Here is a 22845-nt window from a genome sequence, read left to right on the forward strand (position 1 = left end):
AGCTCATTTTACAGATGAAGCAACTGAAGCAAATAGAGTAAAGTAACTTGCTCAAGGTAATGCAGCTATAGGGAGTTTCTAAAATTGGATTTGAACTCAGGAACTTGAGTCTTTATGACTATAGGCTTAGTACTCTATCCACTGTGTCACATAACTGCTCATTTTACAAATGAGGAATTAATATTAACCCAGTCTCTCTGATATTAAATCCATCATACTACTTCTATTACCTACCCCTACCATAAGCTTATTGAAGGGTCAGAACTCTGTAAATAACAAAGTGCCATGAAAGTGAGCTTCTATTATTCCAATGATCCAAAATGGTGGTGGTGGGGTTTAAAGCTATGTTGGAAAAAAACAAAGGATCAAAGAAGGAATATGATTCCCATTTAGGAATATAGGATTATATCAAACAATAGAGAGAAAGCCAAATTATTCAACTTCTATTGTGTTTCCATTTTCTCAGCCAAAGAAAATAATCCTTCAACTAGAAAGAACAGGGGGGAAATTATGAATCATAGGTTAAAAGCCCAAAATGAGTAGTGAAATAGAAAGAAAGCACCTAGCTGCTCTTGATGAGTCCAGGTCACCAGCCCCAGACAAACTACCCTCTAGGGCACTGAATGAACTGACTCAGATGAGACTGCTAAGCTACTGTAAGTGATCTTGGAAAGATCTTAGAAGAGAGGAGAATGGACCAATACAGGGCAAATATTGTCCCAGTTTTTTTCCTAGTAAAGAAATAAAGTAGAATTTGCCAGTTTAGAGGTTAACGAGTTTGGCTTTGAATTATTACACAGATGTAGAAAAGGAATCAGTGATCACAAATCATAGCGTTTCATCCTTTGAGAATTCAAGGCTGCTTGGTTGCCTGACAAAGTGCCTGACATACTTCCTGAAAATCTGCTGATTGATTGATCAAACAACAGCATATTCCAGTCTATCATCCCTTTCTTCTTCAACAAGATTATTAAACTAGTAGATCAATAATTTGCCAAGATTTTGGCAAATATTTCATATTAAATTTGCAGGCAGGATAGAGATGTACACTAGAAAAAAAGTACAGTTAAACGGAATGAACAAGGACTAAATGGCTTGTGCCAAAGAAATAGTCATTGTAGTGTTTGATTATCAATTTGGAAAGTGGTCCCTAGTAAAGAGAGGCAGCCAGGGGGTGCAGTGGATAGAATGCCCAGCCTAAAGTCAGAAGGATTTATCTTTCTGAGTTTGAATCCAGACCCTTACTTAGCTGTGTGACTCTGAGTAAGTCACTTAACTCTGTTTGTCTCAGTTTCCTTATTTGCAAAATGAGTTGGAGAAGAAAATGACAAACCACTCCAGTATCTTTGCCAGAAAAACAAACAAACAAACAAACAAAAAAACTCAAATGGGGTCATAGAAACTTGGAAACAATTGAACAACAACCTTCTCCTTGGTCCTGTGTTGTATCAACCTCTTTTTTTTTTTTTAATCAATGACTCAGATAAAGGTACAGATAAAGGCTCCTATTTGCAAGTGAGGCAAAACTATAAGGAATAATTAACAAGTTGGACCACAGAGTCAGGATCCAAAATGATCTTGAAAGTCTAGAATGCAGGATTAAACATAAGGATAAAATGTAAAATCTTACTCAGGTTCAAAAAATCAATTTTATAGTAAAAAAAAAATGGGGGAGGCATAGATAGAGAACAATTCATATGAAAAAAGGATCTGAATAATTTAATGGACCGTATACTCAATATGAAATAGCAGAGTAATATGGCAGCCAAAAAAAAAGCTAATGGAATCTTAAACTATATTAAGAGAGGCTTATTAATAGAAGTAGTCTGCAGCACTTTGCCCTGGTCAGACCACATCGGGAGTCTGGGGAAACCAGATTTTAGGAAGGACACAGATAAACTGGCAAGTTTCAAAGGAGAGTCACCTGTGAAAGGTCTCCTGGCATGTTGTATGGGAATCAATTGAAAAAATGAAGGATGTCTGGATATGGGAGGGAAGAGGGTAGCTGATTTTAAGCATAGAAAGGAATGTCCTGTGAAAAAAGAAATGTGTCCTAGATTAGCGATTAAAAGTTATAAATTTTGGTTTCAAATAAGGAAAAGTTTCCTGAACAACTCACAATGACCTGATATTCGATGATATTCAACCTGATATACCTTTGGGTATAGTGAGTTCCCCGTTGCTAGAGATTGCAAAAGCTGGATGATGAAAAGTTGTGGGAGATGTTGTGGTTCTTGGGTAGATGTCATTTCCATAACATGACATAGCAATATTTTCCAAATGTGACATCCTATGATTCTCTTTGATATTTCAATGGGGTTATTAGGATATTCTTCTCTTGCCCTTCTCTGACGCCTTTCTGTGAAGGTAGAAGTGATTCTGAGTCCTCTAAGGATTCAGAGAAAGAATGAAGGCCCTTGCAGGTCCTACCCAGATTGAAAGGATCTGAGGAACAGCCAGAGATTGTCCAAATATTTATGGACTGAGTAATGGCCTTTACTAAATTTAGAAAGGTTCATCACCAAACTGACTCCCAAGCTATGTGGCTATCTAGTCACATCATCCTCATCATCATAGCTAACATTTATAAAATGCTATGTGCGAAACACTTTACAGTCATTATCTCATTTGATCCACCCATCAATCATAGGAGGTATTATTATCATTCTCCTTTATCAGATGAAGAAACTGAGGCAGATAGAGGTCAAGTACATTGTCCAGGGTCACATATCTAGTAAGCACCCAGATGCCCCAAATTTATGAAGATCATCTACTCTGATGTGGAGAGTGATACTTGGGTTGAGGATAAAAAATTCACAGATCATTTATGTAATCAAGCTATGTGAAATATTCAAATAATACCTTTTTCTTTTAGATGCTTATTTATTTATTTAATTTTAAATTTAATTTAATATTTATTTATTTAATTGGTATTATTAATTTATTTCATTTTATTACTCATCACTACAAAGGAAATATTTTTTACTTATGTTTGAGACTGCAATTTAACTGATGTCTGGAACTTTTAGTGTGCAAACTCTCTTCACCAGTATGGATCACTAAATTATCTGTAATTTATAGATCTAGAGCATCCATAAGGTCAAAGATTGAAAGCTGGAAGGAAGTTTAGAGGTCATTTTACAGACTAAAAGAGTGGGGCCTAGAGATTAAGTGACCTAGTCCTACTATTATCAGTGATGAGTGGCAAATGACAAGAGGACTTAGGCCCTCAGATTTTAAACCCAGCACCTTTTCCACTCCAAACAGGAATTTAAAGTAACAAAGGAAGCATTTACAAAGTTAAAGAAACCGGATTGGTTAATCTTCCACTGATCTCTTAAAGGCCCAGATGTCTAGGTCTTTCTAGGACTTAGTCTTTAGGAATTCTTCTTTTTCATTCACCTGAAACCCTGCTTCTACATCTCACTTCTAGAACTGAAGCAACAGAGCTAATCTCACCTGGGCTGGATGTTGGAATAAGGGCAAAGGTTGAAGAAGGAGAGGTTTAACACTATCTCAGGCAGCTGGGGACAGTGAGTGGATAGTTCTGGGCCTTCAGTCAGGAAGATGTAATTCATCTTCATGAGTTCAAATGTGGCCTCAGACACTTAGTAGCTGTGTGACTCTGGATAAGTCACTTCACTCTGCTTACCTCAGTTTCCTCATCTGTAAAATGAGTTGGAGAAGGAAATGGCAAAGTACCCTAAATACCTGTGCCTTGAAAACCCCAAATGGTGTCATGAAGAGTTAGATACTACTAGAAACAATTGCAAACAAACATCCCTATCTCAGCACTTCTAAAACCTGATACTCCAGTCTTAGCTGCCGGCACCGGAATCCCCAGTTTAAGGCAGGAACTTCATCCTCATCCTGACCAGCTTCTACTCCAATCTCCAGAAATAAGTCTTCCCCCTGGGTTTCAGGGCCATGTAATGACTTCCCCTGCTCTCTGACTCAGTAGCTATGGGCCTTACATAATTCACTTCTAAAACAATAGCCAACTATTTTATTGGCAGTTCTACACAGGTTGATTTAAAAGCCTATCAGGAACTACAACATTTTCACTTTAATGTGAAACTAGAAAGCCACGAACTCATAGTGAAACTTCAGAGTTAAACTATAAAGATCCAGAAATAAGATACACACAACTAATATTTGTTCAGTTATACTTAGCCAGGGATTTAATACTGGTGGAAAGGTCAGAGGATAATAGGAGAATTGATTTAGAACTGGAAGGGATGTGAGAGGTAATCTAGCCCAAATCTCTTCTTTTATAGTTGAAGAAATTAAGATCCAAAGAATTAAGTGATTTTCTGTGGTCATGCTGGTAGGAATGGCAAAATCAGAATTTGAACCCTTATCTCCGGCTTCAAGTTTAGCACTATGGGTGCCTCCTGATGAATGGGAAACTTGAATTCTTCTTTTACAGGAACATTTTGCAGAGGATCAGAGAGCAAGAGCTGGAAGGGACCTTCTAAGTTACAGAATGTCAGAGTTAGAAGACATTTCAGCAGCCACCTCTTTCGACCTTCTACTTAAAGGTCTCTAGATAGGGAGACTGCCATCCCACTTTTGGACAACTCATTTTGAGGAAGTTTTTCCTTAAATCTCCTCTCCACAGTAACTCAGTCAGTCCCCTGGGGCCAATGAAAACAAATCTAATCCCATTTCCTCAGGATAACCCTTCTGAAAGTTGGATCTGACTATCATATCTTATCTTCTCTAGGCCAGAAAGCTTCTGAACCAGGAAAGTAAAACAGTTGCTAAAGTTATCTAGTACTCCCCAAAACATACTCTTCAATCTGATGACACTGACCTGGCTGTTCCACAAACAAGACACTCCATCTCAGTTCTGGGCATTCTCTCTGGCTGTCCCCCAGGTCTAGAATGCCATCACTCCTCTTCCCCCACTACTGACCTTCCTAAGCTTCCTTTCAATCCCAACTAAAATCCCACCCTCAACAGGAAGCCTTCCTCTCTCTATCCCAATACTTTCCCTCTTTTAGTTATCCCTGATTTATTCTATTTGTAAGATTTGTCCTATATTATATCCTAATGTATATCATGCGCATATTATATCCTATATTCCATATAAATTATCTTATACAATATATTTATTTGCATGCTATTTCCCCCATTAGACTGTAAAGTTCTTGAGAATAGGGATGTATTTTGTCTCTTTTTGTACCCCCTTCACTTAGCACAATGCCTAACACATCATCATCATCATCATTTGTTATGACTCAGTTTTTTCAGTCTTGTCTTCATGACCCCATTTGGAGTTTTCTTGGCAAAGAGACTAGAGTGATTGCCATTCTCTTCTCCAGCTTATTTTACAGATGAGGAAACTGAGGAAAATAGGTGAAATGACTTGTCCAGAGTCAAACAGCCACTAAAGGTCTGAGATCAAGTTTATTGACTTTTTTGAGATGATGTGACTTATCCCAGATTATAGAATCCTAGAACCAAGCCCACAGTTCTCCAACCTGTTCACTATGCAGTAACAACAACAATAATACCTAATATTTATAGATTTCTAAAGTGCTTTACAAATATTATCTCTTTTGAGCCTCACACTAATCGAAGCTCATAGGTGCTCTTATTATTCCCATTTTCCAGATGAGGAACCTGAGCCAAATAGAAGCTAAATAATTTGTCCAGAGTCATACAGCTAATGTCTGAGACCAGACATTTTTTTCTGACCTCAAATCCAATGCTTTTCCCACTTCACTACCCTCATGAATCCTTCATTCCCATTTTCAGAATCCAGGAACCAAAGACTTGGTAGTACCAGGAACAGCAGAAGCAACTTCAGTTCTTGGACTTAAAAAATTTTTATATTGCCATGCTGATAATGTCACAGCTGTGCCCTCAGCAATTATCTGAGTTAATACTCCTAGCAGTGGACTGCAAATTTAAGTTTCACTTAGGGAAAAAAGCCATTTGGGGGGGAATGATAATGCTCTGAAATCCTGTTGCCTTCAGGGCTCACTCAGTTACCAGGCATCCTGAAAAGTTTACCAGCCTTCTTTATCCCCAGAGTTCAAACCTGCCCTTAAAATTTTTTTTAACTCTTCCATTTATATTCTTAAGTTTCCACAGAATAGCAGGTTCAAAGAGAACTGAATCAATGTGTGACATTTATCTTTAGAGCAAATGGACATAATCTTCCCAACCCCATCAACTTTTAGAGGAACAGGCTGGCGGACACCAAGAACACAGGATCACATTAAAGTAACCTCTCCTACAAGGGGCACAGAGCTCTCGGTGGAGGAGAGAGGGACAGCTGCAAAGCTGCAGAGGCTTCAAGCAAAATTAAACATACAATGACCTGGCAAAATGAATCATGTCCCAGAGTCCATATGGACTAAAAATCATTTTCTTTTCTTTTTCCTGCTCTGAACCTCCCTTGACCTCCAAAAGGTAAAAAGGTCATGGAGCTGCTTCTGTCTAAATGACCAAGCCCAAGGTCAGCTCATTCCCAGCATGTCCCACACTGGCTGTAAACTCTTTCAGGCTTCCTTTACATGTTTTCAGCAACATTTAAATAAATACCTCAAAAATTCTAATCCTACGTGTCATCATATTGGTTCTTTGCTTCTCTCTGGGGTTTTTTATTTTTTGGTTGCTTTTTTTTTTTTTAAAGGAAGATGTGGGAGACAAACTGATTTCCCACTGCTGGCTGCCATCATTATCTTGAACAATCTGGAAAGGCAGGGCCAAGTCTGTAAACAAGGAAGGCCGGCCATGATTGGGGCCAAGAAAGGTAGCATAGCACAGGGGAAGAATCCTGAACTTGGAGCCCATACAGCCCGGGGTTCAAATTTCACCCCTGACATTTAATGGTGCTGTAAGTAACTACAGGTAGTAGTTTGAACCATGAGCAAATCAGGTGACTATGCCAAGCTTCAGCTCTCCTATGGAATACTGAGATAATTAAACTGGCTAACTCCCTCAGGGGATTGTGAGGATCAAATGAAAGAAGGTATATAAAGATCTTTGTAAACCTAAAATACTATATTTAATATTATTACTATTTCCAGAGATTCTAACCCATGAAGCAACGGGGAGGTTTATTATAACAACAATAATAGTCGCAGTTAAATTTATACGATGCTTTAAGGTTTATAAAATGTTTTAGAAAATATAATAAAAATAGCTAACATTTCTGTAGTGCTTACCATATGTCAGGCACTGTGCTAAGTGCTTTACAATTTTTATCTCATATGATCCTAAGAGGTAGGTGCTGATTATTATCCCTATTTTACAGATGAAGAAATTGAGGCAGATAGAGATTAAGTGATGTTTGAGGCTGGTTTCAAACTCTAGTTTTGGAATTAAGAAACTTGGCATTTAAATTCTGAATCTGATCTATACTAGCTCTTGTAACTAAAGGCAAGTCACTGAGCCTCTGGGTGTTTTCAAACAAGCTAATATTAGTGCTGTTTCTGATGGGTTCTTGATCTGCATCCTCGTTCTGAGAAGTTTTCACATTCAGGATTCCCTATATGGATAACATCAGAAGCCTTCCAACTCCTTCTCCCCACCCCCATTCTACCAAGTTGATTTTTGAAAAAAACTGTAACAGTTGAATCAGACCTATACCTAAGACTTTCCCACAGATTCTATTTCATTTGAGAATGAGTCAGTGCCTGAACAAAATGGAGAAAGGGAGAATGAGAGCAGATTCCCTCCCCCCCAACTTCTCTGATCTGCTTATGCTTGCTGTGGACCATGGTCAAGGGGGTGATATTTCTATCACTATCGTCTTATAATTCTGTATGACAAAGATGAATAACAAAAATTAAATGCGTTTTTGTTTGCAGCTTAACCAACTGAAGGCTCACCAAGTGGGGGAAAATGGAGATGAGGGAACAAGAAAATAGCCTACATGTGCTTTGTTGTCATTCTGGGTAAATAACTAGATATGTCATCAGATGGCTAGAAATCACTAAACAAACTGACGAACTTTCCATTCAGACTATGTCTCTACAGGTAAGGCAAAATGGACAAGAGGAATTTACTGTCAAGGTTTATAGGTCATCAAGTTGCCAACGTTTTCTCTCTAGGAATCTTTCCCTCTAAGTTTTGCAATAAAGACTTTCCCTCAGGTCCCTTATATGGGCCCAAGAGAAAAAGTGACAGATCTTGGGCAAAATGGGGAAATGTCTCCCTACATTTAGTGTTGAAGTCCAAGATACCAATCCTTATGGATTATTGCTACATGTTTGGGTGAGATTTAAGTTCCCTCATAAGATGGGACAAAGATGGCATAAAGAGGTTTCCTGCCTCCTCTGAATCCTGGTTCTGTGATCTCTCCAAGTCCATATTTTAATAACTTTGCTAATATAAGTCTTTAATAAAATTTTGCTTTAGTATAGAGGAGTTGAAAAAATTAGACATAAATAAGAAAAACCAGCTCTTTGGAGGCTATGGAGATTGAGCCTGAAAGCCTCCTTCTCTACATTTTCAACTGGAAAACTCATTTTTCTTAATAATATTGAATTAAATGTTTTATTAATACTTTAACATTGCACATCAATACAACCAACTAAATTTGGTTTGTAAGTATATTCATCTAATATATTTCATTTCAAAGCATAAAAAATGATACCAACTTTTCAGTCATCCCCCTCTAAAACTTGGAGAACTCTCTTGGCTTTTTTCTTTTTGGCCAGAGGAGGGGAAAAGATTGGATTCAATTTTTTCAAAACAGAGTTTCTATGAATCTTTCATGTTAAAGTTTGCTCACCAGCCTGCTGGACTGCTGGAATAGCCAATGTATATATAAATAAAAGGATACACCCTTTGGCTATGTCGAGAGAGAGAGAGAGAGAGAGAGAGAGAGAGAGGAGAGAGAGAGAGAGAGAGAGAGAAGAGAGGAGAGAGAGAGAGAGAGAGAGAGAGAGAGAGAAAAGAAAAAGGAGGAGAAGGAAGGGAGGGAAAGGGGAAAAAAAGAGAGTGAGAAAGAGGAGGAGGAAGAGAGAGAGAGAGAGAGAGAGGAGAGATGAGAGAGAGAGAGAGAGAGAGAGAGAGAGAGAGAGAGAGAGAGAGAAAAGAAAAAGGAGGAGAAGGAAGGGAGGGGAAAGGGAAAGAGAGAGTGAGAAAGAGGAGGAGGAAGAGAGAGAGAGAGAGAGAGAGAGAGAGAGAGAGAGAGAGAGAGAGAGAGAAAAGAAAAAGGAGGAGAAGGAAGGGGAGGGAAAAGGGAAAGAAGAGAGTGAGAAAGAGGAGGAGGAAGAGAGAGAGAGAGAGAGAGAGAGAGATGAGAGAGAGAGAGATGAGAGAGAGAGGAGAGAGAGAGAGAGAGAGAGAGATAAAGAGAGGAAAGAAAGCAATCTACACTGTGAGGGCTTACTTGTGACACCTTTGTCATCTTAAGGTAAAGAAATTCACGTGATGACTAATACAATGAAAACTGCTACTTAACAGTTTCTGTTTATTCTGAGGCAGCTCAGTGGTACAGTGGATAGAGCACTGTGCCTGGAGTCAGGAGGAACCGAGTTCAAATACAGCCTCAGATACTTTCTAGCGTTATGGCCCTGAGCAAATCACTTGACCTCTGCTTATTTCAATTTCCTCACCCTCAAATGAGGGTAAAAGAGCACCTACCTCCTAGGGTTGTGGGGAGTGGGATCAAATGAGATAATAATAGTAAAGCACTTAGCCCAGTGCTTGGCAATTTGTTGTTATTCATCATTAGTCATATCTAACTCTTCATGATCCCATGGACCATACTGTCCACAGGGTTTTCTTGGCAAAGACACTGGAGTGGGTCAGCCATTTCCTTCTCTAGGGCATTAAGGCAAAGAGGAGTAAGTGACTTGCCCAGGCTTACACAGCTAATAAATGTGAGAGGCCACATTTGAATTCAGGTCTCCCTGAGCCAGGTAGCTGCCTCTTACCTGGCCCATAGTAAGGGCTATATAAACACTAGCTGTTATTATTCTGTCTGTAGCATCTTATGTCATTCAAAGTTTTTTAGTAAACCTTCAGCTAGGAGGAATTGATTATGATCAAAAGGCAGCTTCTTTGTCCAAGTCTTGTAAAAATAAATTTTCACAGAAATTCCAATTGCCGAGTGTATTCAGAAAATAGATAGCAAAGGTACATTGTGCCTCCGACAATGCCCATGATCATCTTCTCTTAGCTCTATGAGCCTCAATGTCCACATCTGTAAAATGGAACTAGTAGTAATTCATGAAATACCCCCTCAGAGGCTGATTGTGAGGCTCAAATGAGAATGGAGAATGCTTTTCAATATTTAAAGCACTAGTTGGTATCAGCTACTGGGAGGAGTAAAAGGAGAAACTGCATTGGTAAGCATATACATGAATTGTGCCTTTCTAGCCTCATATTCTCTAAAAACTTTTGGTCCAACCATTGATTATTCAGAGAATGTATCCAGTATGTAAAACTGCTTATCTATCACAGCCAGCTAGGCGAAGAAGATATGAATTCAAATCCTGCCTCTGATACTAGCTGTGTGATTGTGGGTAAATCATTTAAACCTCTTTTTATCTCAGTTTCTTCATGTGGATACTGGGAATAATAACAACTTACTTCCTAGAGTTTTTCTGAGATAATATTTGTCAAGTATTTTGCAACCGTGAAGGACCATGTAAATGCTAGGTTATTCAGCATCCAAATCTACCACTTTTCTTTCTGGCTTGCCTGAATTTTTGTATTTCCTCCAAATAAGATCACAGATTTAGAATTGGAAGGAACCTTGGAGACCATTGAGTCCAAACACCCAATTTTAAAACTGAGGCTCAGAGATGGTAGTTTGCTCATAGTATTAGAAGGAACACATGGAAGAAAGATGATTCGAACTCAAATCCTGTGACTCCAAGGTCAAGGTTCTTTCTACTGTACCAACACCTTCTTTTGTCATACAACAGGTAAGAAAAGGAAAAGAAATAAAAGCAACTCCATTCATCTCAGATGTGACTACCTGAGCATTAAACAAATATGATTTTGGACTGCTTCCTTAAGAATAATTTTTTTAAAAGGAGGGGGAGCAGCTAGTTGGTGCAGTGGATAGAGCAGCAGCCCTGAAGTCAGTAGGCCCTAAATTCAAATCAGGCCTCAGACATTTAATACTTCCTAGCTGTGTGACCCTGGGCAAGTCACTTAATCCCAGTTGCCTCAGGGGAAAAAAATCTCTGTAATGAGCATTTGTTATTAATGAGATACAACTCTAGGATAAATAATGATAAGTGATTTTGAAGATAATTACCATCCAGCTTATAATCAAATAGTAGTTTAAGTAAAAATTACAAAAAGCATAATGGTTATAGCATAATTTTGAAGATAAAATTTTTTGATAAATAATTTTGAAGATAATTACCAACCAGCGTATAATCAAATCGTTTAAATAAAAATTGCAATAAGCATAATAGATATAGCAGCATTGGTTGGAAAGAGTTAATTAGTCACTGTTTTGAATAATCCATATGAATGATTCCTCTAAATTACCAAAAGGAAGCTTGCCACACAAAGATGTCTTTTGCAATGATAAAAATATCTTTATGTACCACTTCCTTTTCCCAAGGTTTTGTTCTCCAGAAAAGCTATGTTGGACTGGTCTAGAAAGTCATTCATTTAAGGGAGAAGCTTAGTCACTGGGGTGACCTCTGGGTAGCCATATCATCTCTCTTCTGGTTTTGTTTATAAGTACATGAATTGTATACTCAGGTTTCCAGGGAAGTATGTTTGGGGCTTAAGTGGGATTTTTTGGTTGAGAATACTCCTATTATTTGGGTCACATCTTCACTGATTTTATACACATACTATTTAGGTACCTCAACTTCCAGGGACTTCATGGGTTCCAGTTCCTTGCCTCTACTTGACATTAACTGGGACTAAGGAATATGGCTGAGTTCTTCTGACACTCTGGGAGACAAATGACCATTTAATAAATGCATGATGACAGGGACAGTGATATTTCCTTTCTAAGGGTCCCATAACCCCTGATATAATCACCCTTTCTACCACTACCTACTCCAACCTTCCCAACCCAGGTTTCCCATGGAATAGTGGGTAGTTTCAAGGATAACAGGGTAACAGATTTATAGTTGAAGGTCACCAGGATTAACTTCATTTGGAAATTTTAGAAGTTTAAGGAATTGTACAGAATCCTTTTTGAGATTAAATTAAAAGCCAAGTTCTTCCTAACTTCTGCCTTAGTATTTCCATTTATTAGAATGGGAGCTAGTTGAGTAGGGCCTGTCTTTCCCTTTTTTTATATTCCCTGACTTAAGCATGGTGATTTTAACACAGTGCTGAATAAATAATTATTGTTATTGTTGTTTTTCATTCATTCCTTAAAGCTGGATCTTGATTTAGGCAGAAAAGAGGGAGGAGAGGAATTTCAGAGGGAAAAATAATGTCCAGGACTAACTAGATACACTTTATCTAAAAACCTCAGGCCTCTTGCAGTCTCTCCCAACACACTAAACTTTCACATAGATACACAACAAAGCCTCGGTAAACACCAGATTCCCCACATTGCACTGATCTGCCACCAGGGTTTTAACTGTGTCTCTTGCTATGCAAATGGTCAACAAATTCATTCAACTTACAGGTTATCATACTAAGAGAAGTGCAAAGAGGCCTTTGGGTCCTCTGTTTTTAGATACCGACAGCGTCTGACAGGCTGATTCTCTCATTAGGGTTCCTGCCAGCCGATGACTCTATTTCATGGGATAGGTGGAGGTAGGAAGCCCTACCTCAGTTTCCTGCCTCTGTGACTTTGTAACACAAGGATTTTGAGTCGACATTCTAAGAAAGCCTAATTTAGGGATTGCTCCGGCAGGCTGTTCTCTGTAACTCTGAGTAGTGATGTACTATCATTCCTTGTTCAAAGTCCAAGTACAGCTGATTTTTGATCCCCAAGTGCATTACTTCTAATTCATGGTTCCTCTTTGTACTCAACTTACCCAAACCACCTGAAAATGAGCCAACCTCTTTTTCTTGACTTTTGTTTTGTCATTTGACTCTGAGAGGAGATGGTAAGGCTGATGATTATTGTCTCACTTAAATCCAATTCACATGCAAGTGAAAACATCACCCTCCTGAAGTCATGGGTCCTTTATGATGAGCAACAACAGTAACAAGAATAATTTCCTTTTCCAATTTGGCAGAATGTTCTTTTCCTATCCTTTGACCATTTATCAAGTGGAGAATGGCTTGATTTCTTATAAATTAGAGTCAGTTCTCTATATATTTTGGAAATGAGGCCTTTATCAGAACCTTTAATTGTAAAAATATTTTCCCAGTTTGTTACTTCTCTTCTAATCTTGTTTGTATTAGTTTTGTTTGTACAAAAACTTTTCAATTTGATGTAATCAAAATTTTTTTTATTGTGTGATCAATAATGATCTCTAAAAAAAAATAATGATCTCTAATTCTTCTTTGGTCACAAATTCCTTCCTCTTCCACAAGTCTGAGAGGTAAACTATCCTATGTTCCTCTAATTTATTTATAATCTCATTCTTTATGCCTAAATCATGGACCCATTTTGATGTTATCTTGGTGTATGGTGTTAAGTGTGGGTCTGTGCCTAATTTGGCAGAATATTCTTCATAAAAACTTAGGAAAAAAAAAAACACTTAAACTCAATATATACTTCCATGGAAACCCAAGCATACAATTCATGCCATTTCTAAACAAAACCAGAAGAGAGATGATATGGCCACCCTGAGGTCACACCAGTGACTAAGCTTTCCCTTGAATGAATGATTGTCTAGACCAATCCAACACAGCCTTTCCAGAGAAGAAAACCTGGGTTGTGAATTTTCCATATGGAACTCCTTTTTGGAAAGCTAGCTGGGTTGACTTTGAAATCAGGAAGTCATGGCTTCAGGCCCTGACTGACACAGACGAGGTATGTGACCATGGGCAAATCACTTAACCTCCTAAGGTCCCAGGTAGCTCTCTATAAATATAAATTACAGATAAGTTACAGAAGGTGATCATCAACATTAGTAAAAGGAATTTTTATACTGGGATATCCTGTCCTTCCATTGATACATCGCAAGTCTGGAGAAAGAAACAGAGACAGAGAGACAAATACAAAAGAGAAACAGAGAGAAAAAGAAACAGACTGAAACAGATTCAGAAAAAAGAGAGACAGAAAGGGAAACAAAAAACAGAGAGAAAGAGAGAGAGAGAGAGAGAGAGAGAGAGAGAGAGAGAGAGAGAGACAGAGAGAGAGACAGAGAGACAGAGACAGAGAGAGAGAGAGAGAGAGAAGAAAAGAAGGAGAGGGGAGAGAAAGTATTAACTAATGAAAGAAAATATCTAAAATCAGTTTCTTTTTTTCTTAAGGAATTATGTAGGAATCAAGAGCAATAGATTCCCATTCTGTAATGTAACAAAAAGTGGAAACATAATAGTATATACTGTGACAAATTAGGCCAGAGCAAGCAGCTGATTATACAAAAGTCCATTTGTGATGAAGGCAGCAGGATGCAGAGTTCTCCCTTGTCCAATATTTCAAAAGCACTGGGTTTCACATGTTCAGCGATGCCATGCGCTCCCTGACAGTAATCCTTTGATCTTCCCCATTAAATATATTTTGTATGGACCTAGCCTGAACTTGGTAAGGGAAAAAAAATTTCATTTGTTTGAAGGGGGAGGAGGGTTGTATTATAGTCCTCAAGGATGTTTCATTACCTATCAAATGGGAAGGCTTTGTCTGACATATACACAAAAAGCCACTATAATGTTTAAGTGTTTTGTTTTTCTTTTTCTTTTCTTTCTTGCTTTCTTTTTTTTTTTCTTTTTCTTTTTTTCTTTTTTGCCCCTACCCCAGGCTGGAAGGGGAACAAAAAGAACAAGACCTTAGGGAAACTGATAAGCAAACCCAGATACTTTGAGGAGGATGGCTAAAATCAAAGATTTCTTACCTGGATTGGTGGGTTTCGAAACCCTTCCCTTGGGTACGGGGAGCAACAGTAACTCCAAGGATTGAGGTGGGGTTCCTTTTTCTTGTTTTTTCTCCAAAGGCTGAGGCGGCGAAGGATCTTCAGGCACCAGTGAAGACTTCTCGGCCAGAAGACTCCCAGCAGCTCTTGCAGCGACCTCTTTCAGAAGGGCTGCTGAGGAGGTCATAGAAGCCAGAGAGAGAAAAGAGCTGGCAGGGGGAGGGGGCTCCTGCCCGGGGGTCAAGCTTCTCTCACTCACTTTCTTGGATAAAGCTGCCAAAGTGGAACTGGCCGACTGGGAGCTGAACGGTGAGGGGAAGGATTCAAACCGCATAGTCTCCTCAGTCCGCGTGAGAGATTTGTCCTGGAGTACAGCATTGGCTGCTGCTTTCAACTTGAGGATGGCGGAATCAGGTGACAAGCCGCAGGTGGTGGTTGAGTTTGGCAGCCATTTGCCTTGATTCCATATAAAGCGGTTACCAGCAATGTATTGGTCATTCTGTTCTTGCTTCTCGGCCAGCTTCCTGGCAAGAACACTTAACTGTTGGGCATGATGAGATGGTGGAGAAAAGGACAGATTGGAGCCAAGGTTGACTGGAGATTCCACCCGGCCATTGGCGGTGACTGTGGCATCTAGCTTAAGGGAGCCAGCCTCCAACAGTCTCCTCAGATTGCTGCTCAAGGGCTTGTTTGAACCAGGGGGGTCCTCATCACATAAAGAAGACACTCCAGGAGAAAGGTGACCTTGACACTGCAATGGGTCTCGTAGGACCTCACTTTCCAGAGCTATCAGCTCCAAGGTATTGCTACTGGGGGTTGCGCTTCCCAAGGAAGTGTCCGGGGAAGTAGATTGCTCTTGGATTCTGTCCTCGAGGGACAGTTTATAATTCTCCTGGACTTCTCCATAGGATGCTTCTGATGGGGTCTCCGAAGAGTTTCCAAACCAAGGTTCTTCCTCACTAAGTTCTCCTTCTGCGTCTTCCTGTCTACTACCATCTGGAGGAATGAAGAAGACCAAGTTTACTTCTAATGAACAATGCATGTCTAAAGGCATTTAAAATGAAATGTTATTAAGCATCGTGGTCTTCCCTTCCACCCAAGAGCCAACTGTGATGTGAGAAATCATTTTAATTAGGAGATAAATCTTTCCTCCCCTTTTTAAAAAGATTTTTTATTTTCAAAATACATGCATAGATATTTTTCAAGATTCACTCGTGCAAAACCCTGTGTTTCAAATGTTTTCTCCAGAAGGTCAAAATCTTAACAAGATGATTGTAACATAAGTGAGTCCAATTTAACAGATATTTATTGAGTACCTACTAATGTCAGACACTGTTCTAAGTGTTAGGTGACTGGAGTGGCATAAAAAACTGCTGAGGATCCTCTCACTCCACTCACAATCTGTTTGACTCTACAGACCAAGGCTTCCATATCTGTGCCACTATGTATTTTCTTCTCCCATTAGAACACAAGTTATTTCAAGGAAGACTTTTGGATCTCCAGTGTCTAGCACAGTGCCTATCATACACTTAATTCATAAAAGCTCTTCCTTCCTTCCTCTCTCCTTCTCTTCCTCCCTCCCTCCCTTCCTCCTTCCTTCCATCCTTCTCTCCCTCCCTCCTTCTTTCCTTCCTTTCTTCTTTCCTTCCCTCATTTCTTCCTTTCCGACTCTCTCCCTTCCTCCCTCCCTCCCTCCTTCCTTCCTTCCCTCTCTTCTTCCTTTCTTCCTTCCTTCTTTCCTTCCTTTTTTTCTTTCCTTTCTTCCTTCCTTCCTCCCTCTCTCCTTTCTTCCTCCCCTCCTTTCTTTCTTTCTATTCATAACCATGAAACCACTTCTACATTTTATGAAGTTTATATTTTTCTGGAAAGATCCTAAGTAATTTCAAGTGGCAAAGAATACTAAGGAGAAGTGAGGATAAGAAAGGGGGAAGAAGGAGATCAGGAAAGAATTCCTGTAGAAGGTAGCACCTAAGTTGAGGTTTAAGTAGAACCAAGTTTTTTGCAAGATGGAGCTGAAGAAAGTATGTATTCCAGGAGGTAGCCTTTGCAGACATGCATATCAAGTTCAGGGGATCACTAGTAGGCCACTTTAGCTGGAATATAGTGCCAAAAAAGGAAGAAATAGGAAATAAATCTGAAAAGGGAGGCAGCTGACTCCATCACATGCATTTATTCCAAGAAAGTCCAAACCAGAAAACTCCCACATACACAAAAATATTAACAACAATTTTTGTAATAGCCAGAAGCAAAGGACTGAATAAATTGTGATATATGAATAGAGTTGGTTATGATTGCACTATGAGAAATTATGTATGTGAGGAATTTATCAAAACTTGCAAAGGGCTTTAAGAACTGATTCAGAGTAAAGAAGGCAGAAACACAGTATTATAGAAAACCACTGGGACAATGGGAATAAAAACAACAGAAAAGCAGTTGAAGTCAAGTTAAAGACAATGACTATAATTGACTTGGAACACTTTATCACTCTGGGTGGGGAAATGGAGAGCTACAAGTGCCAAATTCTGTATATATGGCTGCCATATTAGTAAATTTTGCTTAAGATCTTTTCTTCATGACAAGAGAGGGTTATATAAGGGGAAAGGAGGGGAAAATTCTGGGACCCTTTAATAAATAAATTTTTTTTAATGACAATGCCTAACCCTAACCCTAACCCTAGAGGGTTAATTTCTTTACATAAATTATATTGTTCTCTACTTTCTTTTTTGTCCGGTTTTTTTTTTTTTTTGGTCCTCCACTTTAAAAGAAAAATGGGCCCCAACTTGTGGAAGGTTTCAGTGAGACTGAAGACTATTTTCTCTCAGAGACAATAATAAGCCACTCAAGATTTTTGAATAGTGGACATGGTCAGAGCTGATTCTTAGGAATTGCAAGCATTCAGTAATATGGAATAGACAAAATTTAAAGCATTCTAATATCCCACTATAATTTTCAATCTGCCTTAATGTCATTTTAGAATAAATTTAAAATTGAAAATAGGTTGATTCAGGAGAAGGGAGAAACTAGTAAAGAAATAAGTGAATGATAATAGAGTTATACATGGAAAGAGCTTTTGGTAAAATCTGATATGTTATATGAACATAAGCTATGAAGTTGGTGAAGACATGTTTTACACGAGCCTTCTTAATGGGCAAGAGAATGGGGAGGGAGGAAGGGGGAGAATCTGAAACTCAAAGTTTTAGAAACAAATGTTTAAAAAATTGTTTTACATGTAACTGGGGGAAAATAAAATATTAAATTAGAAGTTGGCAATGATGAAGACCGTTTGGCTAAAGGAAGAATGATGCTTTTAGTTTCATTTCAATATTAAAGAGGCAACACATAGTGGGAATTGCACTGACAGAAGACCTAGTTTCAAGTCCCAGTTCAGTTACTTAGTGACCTTACATGGCCTTAGACAAGTCAGAGGATCAGCGATTGAGAGCTGGGAAGAACTTCAGAGATCATCCAGTTCATCCCCCTCATCTCACAGAGGAAGAACCTGAGACAAGCCTTACAAAGGTCGAGTCATTTGGCCAAGTCACATTGTCAATGAACTTCAGCTGCTCATGTGTGGAATGAGGATGTCCCCCTCCCCTCCCCCACAGCAGATCTGCCTCACATGCTTCCCAATGTTGCTGTAAGGACAAGACAGAACATAGATCAAAGTTCTGAGAAAATTGCACAATGCTATACAAATGTAAAGAAGCTGTATTGTTATAATTATTCAGGGAATCACATAAAGACAGCCCTGAAAGGGTCCTTACAAACCAAACATTAGCCCTGGAAGGAACCTTAGAGTACAGAATATTAGAGCTGGAACATAAAATGTAAATGTATATAATTCCAGGCCTGGATCTCACTTTGGCACCTAGATTTCAGAACTAAAAGGGAAGAGAGAGAAGGAAAACAAGCCATAAATTACTTCAAATTCTTCATGATGATTTTCTTAGGGTCTCCCAAAAGTGACACTGAATAGATCTGTGGCAAATCACTTGACCTTCTGTGCCTCAATCTCCTCATCTATAAAAATGAGGGTTTATAGCCTCTACAATCCTTTCTAGCCCTAAATCTACAAGTGCTTGTTTATTTATGGCACAAAACTTCTCTTCAGTTATTTTCATATCCACCCAATCCTCCATTGGGCCATATTTGCTGTATAACATGATGTTTCTTTTTCGAATAGCTAGGATTAGTAACGCATGAGCTAAAAACTAATGCATTGATCTCCCATGCTATTTAGAGAAGAAATGCCACATGCGACAAATTCTTCCACTAAGCTAAAGTTCTGTGATTATTCCCTGAGATCCTTTATTAAGTTAGAAAGAAAATGTAAAATATCTAATGGAATTGGGTGGGGGGTGGGGGGCAAATAGAATTAAATTTCCTGGTTGTTTTTTTTTAAGCCTGGGCTCTGATGATTCACCACAAATCTCCATTTTTTTTAAACTTGATTTCAACATATTTACTGCTTTTCTGAAATCTGTGGCTACTCTGTTCATCTTTACAATGCTTTCTCGGAAAGAGTGCTTCTTGCTGAAGAGAGGAGTCAAGAAGAGTTTTTAAAAACCAACCAGAGGCTAGTTTTATATTACTTAAAAGGCACCTTTCTTAATTTGGATGGGATCTCTCAACTTTTGGGAGAATCATAGAGCGTGATTCAATAAATAGGCAGAGAAAAAAGACAACATGACTGCACTTGGTAGAAATGCTTAGATGCTTCTCAAGGAGTACTGGTTGGAGCAGCTAGATGACAAAGTGGATAGAATGAATACTAGAGGGCCTGAGTTCAAATTCAACTTCAGACACTTAAAATTTCCCAGCTGTGTGACCCTGGGGAAGTCACTTAACTCCAATTGCATAAGCAAAAGAAGAAGAAGAAGAAAAGTGTCTGAAATAGAAAATATTATCAATATTATCAAACATAATAGTATTGAGAAAACATGCCATCTGTACTGAGTCTTTTCCCTAGGTCTAATATTTTTCAATTAAACAACTCTTCACTATCAAGATTAAGATGAAAAATAGAAGACTAATGCCTGAATGGGCATCATATCAATTTACAACTCACACCTAGCTGCTTCTGGAGCCAATATTCATTGATACAGAGTTTCTATGGAAGCACAGAATGTTAGAACCGGAAGGAACTTAGAGAGAATCTAGTCCAGGCCTGGAAAAGTGGTGACAGGTCTAGAAGTAAAAAGAGCTCCCCTCTCCTGACTCTCAATGTTGCACTTTTTCTCACAGTTCTAAAACCTCATATGTATCAAGTGGACACAAGATTGCTACTATTGACCATTTGGTTTCCTAGACTTCCTTCCTCCCAAATCATCAGCTAGTCTGGGAACTACACCAGATAAGCAGTCTGTAGTCTTTTAATTTTAAAGGCAGTTGGGGAACATAGACACACTTTGCCTCATTTATTTCACCTTTTTCTTCATTATCACTATTTATTGAAAAGGAAATATTAGGGGCAGCTAGAGACACAGTTGGATAAAGTACCTGAGTTCAAATCTGACCTCAGACACTTAACATATCCTAACTGTGTGACCCTGGGCAAGTCACTTAACTCTAATTGCCTCAGGAAAAAAAAATAAGGAAGAGCTCTACCTATAAGTATGATGGGGTATCAAATTACCACATGCCATTTAATTTTTAAAAATTGGAAAGCAGATGTACGTAACAAGAAGAGTAAAACAATCATTGAGAAATCTGACAGAGCAGATGAAGAATTTGAACCATAAAAAACATTTTTAAGAAGTAACTAGATGGCTCAGTGGATAGAGCACTGGCCTTGGAAGCAAGAGGACCTGAGTTCAAATGCAACCTAAAACACTTAACACTTCCTAGCTGAGTAACTCTGGTCAAGTCCCTTAACCCCAATTGCCTCAAAAAAAAAAAAAAAGAGAGAGAGAGAGAGAGAGAGAGAGTAAATTTAGTAGCACAGTATATTTCACCTGAAATATCTAGCTAGTCACCATCTCCATTTCCCAATTCAGTGAAGACCTCACCACAGAGAGAGGTACAAGGGACTTTCTTAACATCCCATGAGCATAGATGTGACCTAGAGGTCATCTAATCTAACCTGCAGGAGAACTTGTGCAAGGTCATACAAATAGTAACCAGTAGACTTGGACACGCCCTCAAGTGGGTTGATTACAAGGAAAATCAAATGCATAAAGAACATTTTTTTTTTACTCATAATGCTCTATTAATAGCCTTTCCAAAGATGCTTGCTACTGAAATTGAGGTTATTCAAGTGATAAACCACAAAATAATTTTAATGCATGGCCTAGAAAGAACAAGTACAGAAACCTGAGAAGAAACAGATCAGAAATTATTTTGGTATCACCTGGGATCAAATGTAAGGTGACCAGAAGCTTTCAGAAGCACCATGACAAGGCAGTAGTGACACTCAGAGGTAAGGGGGTGAGGGGATCATGAAAATGCCAACTGTCCTTTTGTCTTATAAGGCTGAGGGTTTTTTTTTTTTCCTGGAAATATTATGATTATTTTGCCTGCTGTGTTCATCTTTATTTTTACCTGAAGTCTCACCAAAGAGGTGGGTATCTAAAGACTGAGGCACATTTGCAGACTTATCTCTAAGTTTCTGCTGCAGCTGGAACAGTCCTCTCTTCCCAGGACTCCAACAGAGCCAGCACCTTTCACTTACACCAAATTCACTTTTGAAATACTTTTTTAAAAAGAAAAAAAAAATACCACTCTCTCATCAGGAATCTCAAAGCAAAGCATTCCTGCAGTCCAGAAGATTAATTTGCTTGACACCACAAACTTTAGAACAAACAAGGTTTGACATTTGACTCTCTTTCAAAATCTGAAATGCCCATGGGCAGCAAGACACCTCCATTTTCCTGTCTGTCAACCAGTAAGGAATCATCACACTTTATCATACAACACAGCAGATAAAACAGTCCAGGAAATGCTTCACATGGCAGGACGACCCCGGGCTTCATGGCTTTCTTAACTAAAGCTTCCCGAGGAATCCTGTAAATAGCCAATGTAAATAATTTCCTTGCAAATGCATTATTTTTAAACTCCAGGAGAAAAAATAATAAGAGAAAAAAAAAAGAGATGATTTCCATTGCTAATTTTACAACCCGAATGTGTCTTTGACTGTCAGACTCTTGTGAATCCCTGTCAGTTTCCTACCACAGTATGGTATAAAAATCAAGAGCCAGAAGAATTGAGCATGGAAGCAGTGCAATTACAGAATGTGGGGGGAAATGCTGGATAAATGTTGTTTCAATGTAGCTGATATTTCTCCTTTGGGGAAAAAACAACAACTAAAAAGTCCACTACCTAACACATTTATTTATAATTCAGTTCTCAAAGTAGTAACTCAGTAACTTGAGATTGACAACTCTTGCTACATTCTCAGAAGAGAAAGCCTATTGCTTTTTCATGTTGCAACTTCCTTTATGGTTGACAGCCTCAATCAACTAAAGGACAGCCTTAAGTTTCAGGCAACTCACATTCAATTCAGAACATTCAAGTCCAGAAGAAAGAGGAACTCACAGATTTCCCTGACAAATTAGAAAGGAAAACAAATAGAGCTAGAGAGTAGCCATCTACATTTTATCTCTACCTCAGTCTATAAATTATTCCAGCAGTTGAGTTATATTCATCTCAAAAACCAATTTTTGAAGAGAGAACATGTTGTCAGGGAGTAGATAATAACTATCATTTGTATCATAACTATAAATATGATAGCATTTATATAATGCTTTAAAATTTGTAAAATAGTTTACAAATATTATTTCATTTTGTTCTCACAACAACCTGGGGAAGTGCTATCATTATCTCTATTTTATAGTTTAAGAAACTGAGGCTGAGATTATATGAAATTACTTGTGGTCACACCTCAATGTGTCTGAGTGTCTGAGGCTGAATTTATTTATAT

The 22845-nt window shown here is 38.6% G+C and overlaps 1 protein-coding gene across 7 annotated transcripts in view; it reads right to left on the reverse strand.

Annotated features, from left to right (window-relative positions):
• ZNF827 (zinc finger protein 827) overlaps positions 1 to 22845 on the reverse strand; it is a 256489-nt gene that overhangs the window by 208282 nt on the left and 25362 nt on the right. For all 7 annotated transcript variants that reach the window (XM_074274621.1, XM_074274620.1, XM_074274622.1 and 4 more), the window contains exon 2: positions 14910 to 15923. In XM_074274621.1, the coding sequence (XP_074130722.1) occupies positions 14910 to 15923 (1014 nt within the window). The remainder of the gene's footprint in view (positions 1 to 14909; positions 15924 to 22845) is intronic.

Source organism: Sminthopsis crassicaudata, chromosome 6, assembly GCF_048593235.1.
Source record: "Sminthopsis crassicaudata isolate SCR6 chromosome 6, ASM4859323v1, whole genome shotgun sequence".
Lineage (NCBI taxonomy): Eukaryota > Metazoa > Chordata > Mammalia > Dasyuromorphia > Dasyuridae > Sminthopsis > Sminthopsis crassicaudata.